The sequence below is a fragment of the Anabas testudineus genome, chromosome 24 (genome assembly GCF_900324465.2).
Source record: "Anabas testudineus chromosome 24, fAnaTes1.2, whole genome shotgun sequence".
NCBI classification, from domain to species: Eukaryota; Metazoa; Chordata; class Actinopteri; order Anabantiformes; family Anabantidae; genus Anabas; species Anabas testudineus.
Genome location: NC_046632.1, coordinates 17760232 through 17768851, shown reverse-complemented (window position 1 = coordinate 17768851; position 8620 = coordinate 17760232). Strand labels below are relative to the sequence as shown.

The following is an 8620-nucleotide window of genomic DNA, read 5'->3' as shown; positions in this document are numbered from 1 at the left end:
GGAACAGGGCTCCCCGCCCTCGTCGTCCGGTTCCAATTAGACCTCAGGAGGTTTCAAATTAAAAACATCACATTTCTGCAGGTACTACACTGACGTGCTGTGGTCCGCGCTCTGTTTTCTGACTCAACAACTGAGGGAAATCTGTGAAAACCTTTGTTTAGTCTTGAATCAACAAACCGTCTCAATAACTTTCATCCTTTCTTCAAACCACAGAGTCGTCACACATTAGAGTCGACCTGCAGCTGACGGACACTGATGGATGTGATGGTGATTTTCTCCATTAACAGATTTGATCATTTAGTTTAGATAGAAACTGACAACAACAAACAGAAAATCAGGATATTTAAGAAGCTGGAACTGCAGATTTTTAGCTAATTTAACTAAATGACTTAGATCATTATTATTATTATTATTAATCAATAACAACACATCCTCCACACATACAGTTTTCTGTTAACTCCAGATCCTATTTAATGATTATTATTATTAGGAAGTTACAGTTTGCACTTGTATTCTTCATATCTGATGTAAATTAAACCCAGTTGAGGTTTAGAATCGTCCAGCAGCTCGTTTTCCTTTGTCTTCTGCTAATCTAAACTGTCTTCATGCGATCGCTGCCTTGTGAGTGGTAGCTACTGGCGAGTCTCACTCGAGTACAGATGAACTCATCTGAACACAGATTACAAAGTGTTTCCATGCTGGAGATTTGATAGATGATTAGTGAGCCGCCGTCATGCGCTCTGCTGTTAGGCTTTATGTTTGTGGCAGTGATTCAGGGGGAAAATATCTCAAGAGAAAATAGAAGGCAGCAAATCAGCCCAGTGAAGTTTGCAAATTCTTAACAGCTCCTGTGTCGTAAAAGCAAAAATCTAAGTGTTTGAAGACGCTGAGAAAAGCACTTTGAGACACTTTCTCCTGTTTCCTGATGGCCATGTTTATGTTGGGCTCTCCAAGTTTCCACTGGAGGATGGAGGTCTTTCCCTCTGAGAAGTTAAAGTGCAGATGAGTCAGACAGGCTGAGGGATGGAGCAGATAATCCTCTTCTTAAACCTTTACTCTCTGTGGACTTTAAATTAAGGATTAAATGACATGTCGGAGTGTAGAAGCTCATGATCCGACCTCACTTCCCTCTAGTGCCTTCTCTGTTTGGTCCCTGCAGTCAGCAGCAGTCTCAGGAACCTCTACTCTGTCCAGGGTTGTAGTAGTTTTAGTAGGTTTTAGTAGGTTGTAGTACTTTTAAATTCACAGTAGCTTCATGCACTAAACCCTTTGTATTTAATCAGGTTGGTGTCATGTTTAGTGTTTCTGTGGGGGACGTCTCTGCTCAAGGTCAAGTGGAAACTAAGGATGAACATCAAGTGTCCCTCAGCTGGTCCAGAAGTCCAGGTGCTACTCTGATTGTCCCAAGTTGTCCACAGTTGTCTCCCTAGTTAGTTAAAGTTCCCTCTTTGTGCCTCTAGAAATCCTGGGTCCTTGCCAGCTGCCCTGGTTTGTCTGTTTAATGAACATGAACCTACAGCCCTGATCCTTAAAGACTACAGATATTTACGGTACATCGAACCACTTTTGTCCATTGGTGTTGACGCGTTAACTCGGCCTCCATGTTGGATCAGGGAGTCTGCGTCTGTAAAGCATGTATGTGTATGAAGGATGGAGGTTTATCTACAGTTAAAATCTTCTTAGCTCACTGAGTTTACAGCTGTGTTATAGCAAAAGAAATATATTCATGATATAGGAAAGTTGGTCAGGTGTAATATAAGATGCTGTAATAGACGCGTCCAAAATGAGACGTACAGTGTGGACTTACTTTAAACACGTCTGTTCAGTCCAACTCTTCCACCTTTAAAATACAGTCCTTTCTTCTCAGTACTACTGTCTATGTCTTTGTACGTCGTTATCATTTTGGAGCATTGAAATATTCATCGTCACTTAATGATCATTTATTCTGATACTGTATAATCTGATTCAACATGTTCGTAACAGTAAAATAATGCAAGACAGCGTCTGTTCTGTGAAATCCCAAATCTGAAGTGGTCATGTAGTAAAGTCTACTACAGTACTACGTGTTGGTCTCTACCAGTTTAGGTAGTTTAAGTCTGTCCTAGGTTTACATTGATATTAATCTCAGCCCCGTAGCAGAGCCGCCCCTCCTGTTCTCACCCCTCTGTCCATCAAAGACCACAAAGAAAAAACTACACAGGTGTAAATTTTCAGTAGTTTTATTGAAAAATGCCTCGTTGGTTTTCAGAAATAAATAAGAAAATAAGGCTGTTGAATTCACAAACGGCAGTTAAAACATCAGGCAGCAACACCATTTGCATAGTCTTGCACGCAGGTTTCGACTGCATTCGATACTGAGAGAATGACAAGAATGACAACAACTATATTCTGATTAAAACAAAATGAAATGTAACAAAAACATGTACTAAATATACACCACAGACATGCAATTCCACCGTTGGTAAAATTAGCTGTGACGAAATAAAGGAAAACCGATAAATATCAAGTCGAGAGATACAAGGTGAAGTTTGTTTAACTGCTGTAATGAAACCGATCGGTTCTATTTAACATACTGGAAGAAGTGCGACAAAAGCAAAACGACGTTTCTTATCTGATGTTCAAACATCGTTAGCTCCGTTAAGTTGAGCGCACTGTTCAACAAACTCGATGCAAATATGTTACAAGCAAAAGAAAAAACAATCTCACAGGTTTTTTATGGATTCTTAACATGTATTTTCTTCAATTAGAAATAAAAAGGCTATCGCTCCCTCCCTCGGTCCAAACCCTTCACCTGCCACCAAACTAATATTCACATACATTTGAAAGCATTTAATGGTATTTTCCCAAACATCTGAGGTGTCAAACCCCGTTTTCTTGCGTATAATGTGCATGATTCCTACAACAAACACAGGTTGAACAAGGAGAAATAAAAGAAAGAAAGAAATGAGCACGGCGTGTCTTATGATGTTAGCCTGTTGGATGCCTTTCTTGGTAGTGATCTCTTTCGACGCTGGTTGTGCGACACCTCATCCTCCTCTGGAACGGGGACTACTCGGCTCTCAGGTTCAGGGGGATATTGGCCTGATCGAAGATAGTGTTTGGAGTTTTCTCAGTTTGTCTCAACATGCACAAAGAACTGGATAAATCTAGTTTCTCTGTCTGTCTGTGAGTTAAAGCACTGATACAGGTGGTCAGTCGACAACAGGGGCGAGTCCACTGTGTTACTCTGATTCAACGTGAACCAGGTTTAGTTTCAATATGTTCAACCAGCAGCCAGCTGTAATAAAACTCCACCTCCCTGTTCCAGATGCAGTTTAGTGGAAATATCCTAATTATTTCAGTTAGCAGGAAGTGATGCAGTAAATATTAAACTGGGCTCGTTAATGTTCGTGCATCTTTCTCATTCTGTAGTTTTTTCATTTCTACCCAGATTAATCCTGACGTCAGTACTCAGTCAATTACACCTGGAACTAGTGGGATTCTTTGAAGTGGACCTTTTATATTTTCAAGTTTTCATTGTGGTCGATTCTGAAGTTGTAGTTTGCATCAACTAACTAAGTTTCCTAAGAAATGATTTTGCAGCTGGCTGCTGGTTAGTCCAGTTAGATTTGGGAAGTGGGAAACAGTTGTTGAGCAGGGTTCTTGTTAATTTGTTGATGCTAAAGAAGAACTGGAGTCTGGATAAATGATCTTCAGCAGCACATTGATTCTGTGGTCGAATTATTGTTTGCTTGTTTTAAAAAAGGAAACAAAGACGAATTATAGTCGAAGTTCAGAATTCTGTGCTGAAGATCGTGAAATAATCAAAAGTTGTATGACTGACACATTGTCAGACAATAATCTTTGATTTGCAGATTGTCTCACACAAGTTGTTGTTGGATTTCATCAGATGACCACACTCGCCCCCTTGGACCCCGATGAACATTTCAGTGCATTCATCTTTTCTCTTTTTTAAGTGTTAGAAGTTCAGGTGTTGGTCCGATTAGTCATTTCTGCATAACTCAATTTACAAAATAAACATTTCTACATGAAAATAAAAGTACAGGTTCCTCTAGAAAGTTCTTTGGGATTGTATTGTTAGTATTTGAGAACCAGTAGTGTTGCTGGTTTAGGGAGTGGTAAAATGAGATGCAGGACGACCCCGAGCAGCTAAAAACACGACAGGAAAATAATCAAAAGAGGCGTTTCTATGGTCGGCATTCAGCAAGCAGCAGGTTGTTGTTGTTTGCAAGGCACAAGCTTTAAAACTACAGATGTTAAAAACTAAATTTAGTGGACTTGAGTCAAACATCATTTACAAGGCACAAATTAGTTTATTTACACGTTGAAATGTTGTTAACGGTTGCTGCTGCTGTGGCGGTTGCACTTTCTCGGTTACAAATCCACCTGTGTTAGTACTGGTTTGTGGTGTTTGTCGGTGCTGTTGTTTGGTGCATGCTCCTCCACTGAAGGTGTCTTTGTTTGGTCTTTGGCTTCAAGAAGCAAACAGGCCAATAAACAGGTCGGTGCCATCACCGCTGCTGCTGGTGGTGTTGTGAGTCGATGTTAGTACTCGTTCCCTCTTTGTTGCCCAGTTGTTTTCAGAATAGTTTGTTAATGGTTTCCTTTGGCGGCTATCCTTTAAACAGCTCTAGAGCGTGTGAGCAAGTGTTTCAGTTGCTTTTGAGTTTTGTGTTTTTCAGGAAGTCAGTGAAAGCAGCACAGGCGGCATAGAAAGTCTACTATGGTGAACCTGGAACAGGCCAAAGGGGACAGAAGGTGTCAGGTCAAAGCAGAGGTCAGTGAATAAACAACGTCTAATCCCTGTTTAATGATTAGTGTCTACGAGACTGTAGGATCTGCACATGCACAAGTTTCATCATCTCAGACTGGAAAAGGAAACATTAGCCCGTTAAACACTGTCCACTCAATACGACACCTCCCTGGTCTGTAAGGAACCTACAGAACTGGACTAAGAAGCACGGCTGTCGTACACTGTGTTACACTCAGAGGACCGCTACGATGAGCAGATGGTTGGATGGAGGTGCTCAGTATTTTTTGGTGACACAGTCCAAACGGTCGTGTTCATCAGACTTCAGTCTAATTCCTCTTTCTCCTCCACATGTGCACGTTGTAGCGGTCCGAGTCTGTTTCTCATCAACCACGCGCTGCTGTGACCATAATTCTTAATTTGTTGTACAACACATATCCACTGTGTTTTGAGTCCAAATTCTGTTCATCCTACTGTAATGAACAGGGATCCAGTGTGAAAATGGCATTTGGCCTAAAACATGTAAAAAGTTCTGTAACAGTTGAATCAGTGAGCTCCTCTGAATCCAACCAGCTGGAGTCCGAACGCGAGGAAACCAGCTCAGTATTAGAACTGACTGGATTATTTTGGGGCCTGAAATTAAATCCGACACTTTCTGCTCAAGATGATGAAACTTGTGTCACCGTCCAAACACTTATAGGCCTGATTCTACATTTATTTATCATCTGACCAGATATTTAGAGTAAGATATAGAGAGTATGATCAGAACAGTTTAACTACTGGACATGAGTCCTGAACAGAGACCGGTCCAGGATCTGACCACAGCACAAAAAGAAAAACCCAGAACTGCCAGTCGAGCTCCTTCCAAAGCGTTTTGACTGTTAACACAGATCTAGATACTGTAACGAGGACCGATGGAGGAAAAACTCATTGATCTGAGCTCAGAGTTTTGTGTTTGAGGCTGAGTGAACAAATCCTGATTCAAATCTGGGACCGACTTTTAGAAATGTGGACGTTGTCCCTGAATCAGTGTCACCTTTGAGCCTCAGTGACGGAACTCCTTCACTCATGAACCACACAGCTGACTCTTAGCCGACACTGTGGAGTTGGAAGGAGCTCAGCAGATCAGATCCTGAACCTCTCTGAAGTGGACCTATATTCTTATTTTACTGTCAGGAAAACAGGAAATTTGTTTTTACTCACAGAACTCCTGAATCAGTGACATCCACCATGATCCTATTTATACTGGTACGTACCTAAATATCCTTGACCGTTGTAAGGAATACCGACACACTGAGAAGAGTCGCAGTATCCAGAAGGTCCAGGAGGCCCACGGACTCCTGCGTAGCCTGGACGTCCAGGGGGACCACGAGGTCCAGCAGAGCCGGAGGGGCCTGGAGGTCCTGTCCTGCTTTCTCCTTGTAGACCTGGAGGTGAAATAGCGAAACTCAGATGTACAGTAACACATCAACAGGGACATATCTACAGAACTGAAGACCAGGGTTTGGTAGAAACCTGCACACTGATCAGTCAACTGCCCACAAACCAACAGAACCTGGTTCCACTGATCCCACTTCAGTTCTCCGTACCTTCCATCTTTGGGTTTTGAGTATTAATCTAACACCAGATGCTTTGAGTGAAACCTCTGAAGGACATTTGGTCGTAGACGTTTAACTAACTAAATAAAAAACTAACGAGCAGATTAATGACGACGCTCGTTTGTTTTCACCTCAAACATAATTTGCTCATGTTCAGAGCTGCAGACACAGAAACCGTTTTCACAGCTTGGCGGGTTTTGTCCCACTTGAGGCCAAATGTTCCTGTAGCTGATGTATTGATTCTCAGAAACTCGGAGCGACTGTTTTGTCATTTCTGATTCATTACGAGACGAATTCAGTTTCTTCTAGTCTTATAAATCATTTAACTCTGAACCGAGCAGATAGTTCTGGCTCCGTATCATCACCGGGCTCCAGTTTCAGCTGGAAACATAAAAAACTGTTGTGACTGCTGCTGACAGTTTCGGGCACAGAATTTGGAACATTAAGCTGAACTGTGAGGGGGGAGGTGGGATTTGCTGATCCATTTTCCTCTCTGCGTTATGTCTAGACGGGGACAAAGCCGGTTTGGAAAGTTTCTTCACTGGCCGTCTCCTGTTGCCGTCAGCATGTGTTGTGAATGAACGTCGTTCGCAGCGACTCCCTGCTGCCCACCGCGCTGCTTCACTCCCGTTTCCACAACTTGACCTCGTTTGCTTCAGAGAACTGGATTCTTGGATTTTTTCCTCCTTCCGTCCGTGTCAGAGTCGTGAGGCTGTGGTCAGGGTGCTGGATTACAGCAGCACTAGGTGGACGTGTGATTGGCTGCTCGGAGCCTCTGGGCAAGACGACGTCATGATTTAGTTTCTGTTTGGACTCTTGAAGAACTCGATTCAGAGTTCTGGGTAAAGTCGCATTACATTTCTGTAATCTGTCTAAAAAGGGAAGTGATGCAGGTTCTAAATACTTGTAGTTTATAGCTGTAATTTACTAAATCTGGTTCATAAATAAACTAGAATAAATCAACAGCAATGGAGCCGTAATCATACTCTGGAACTTGTCCATTAATCTGTTTTTAGGAATAAACAGGCAACATTACTGAGATGATTCATGAGTCAGTCACATCAAAGTATTTCTAATATACATTTATAGATTTAACATTAGTCAGTTAGCGTGCTCCGTATTAGTAGTATTTGATATCTTTTCCCTCCTGTGGATTTACACATTTCAGCCCATTAACTACTGATAATCTTTTTTTGACTCCCTCCGTCATTTCCTCACGGTTCTCTCTGCCCAACAGTTTAAGTCCTTTCATAAAACACTTCCATCAACAGCAGTGACAAAGAGGTGTTTTTGTTGGAGCTGTATATTACAGTGTAGATAAGGTCTGACAGGAATGTGCGACGTACCTGGAGGCCCTCTCTGTCCTTTCTGTCCGATGCCTGCTGCTCCTCGTTCTCCTTTCTCTCCTGGAGGACCTGAAAGAAACGAGGAGTCAGACTGATGATGGAAGAACGTTTTATAAACTCTGGATCATTTGTGCCGTTTATTTATTGTTAAAGATGAAATGCAGACGGTTCTTCTTGGTGGATCTAGTTTCTGGTGCAGGTTTTACTGTGAATCTGGCATTGGAGCCAAGGTCTGCCACCTTTTTCTGATTCATTATATAAAGAGACAAAGTCAGAGCACATTACTATTATTATAATCAATAGGGAAAATCAGATATTAGTGATGGAGCCAAGTCTCGTTAGCATCCCGTGATGGTTTTATGCTTTTTAAATAAACCTAACAGTGTAAATAATCACTGTTTTGAAATCACTTGAGTTGAGGTTTATTTTTATGACTTCTCATTAGTGCTGCACTGATTAATTTAATTGTAATCGTGATGTGTGATTATAAACTGCACTTGTACTGTGTAATGTTAAGATTCCATTTTCGTGACGGTTCATATTATAAGATCATCTTTAATGTGTTTTACTTCAAACCCCCTCGACTGATTTCAGTGTTTATTATATTGCAGCATAATAAACAGCAAACTGTGCACATTTACTTCTGTGTGATGATATTTGTGAGTTACCTCTCTCTCCTTGCTGCCCAGGTAAACCTGGACTTCCAGGGAAACCGTTCCGTCCTGCGGGGCCTGGTTCTCCGCGGGGTCCCTGCCTGCCGGTAGCTCCGGGAGGCCCTGGAGGGCCCGGGTTATTGCTGCGGTACATGCCGTTGGGGATCTGGTTCAGTACCGTGTTGATACGAGTCATTTGTGCTGCAGAGGAGAAAAGGGAATATTAAAACAAACCCCAGCAGTAAGTGGCAGACTTGCTGCATCATGAAAGAC

General features: G+C 42.0%; 1 protein-coding gene across 4 annotated transcripts in view; it reads right to left on the bottom strand.

Annotated features, from left to right (window-relative positions):
• Positions 1-2203: 2203 nt before the first annotated feature.
• col12a1b (collagen, type XII, alpha 1b) overlaps positions 2204-8620 on the bottom strand; it is a 97183-nt gene continuing 90766 nt past the window's right edge. For 3 of the 4 annotated variants that reach the window (XM_026340827.1, XM_026340829.1, XM_026340825.1), the window contains 4 exons: positions 8363-8548; positions 7695-7763; positions 6007-6177; positions 2204-3081 (listed from right to left, as the gene is read on the bottom strand). In XM_026340827.1, the coding sequence (XP_026196612.1) occupies positions 2960-3081; positions 6007-6177; positions 7695-7763; positions 8363-8548 (548 nt within the window). In that variant the 3' untranslated portion in view covers positions 2204-2959. Of the gene's footprint in view, positions 3082-3738; positions 4733-6006; positions 6178-7694; positions 7764-8362; positions 8549-8620 lie in introns of those variants that run through there. The other variant, XM_026340826.1, reaches the window with a different exon arrangement.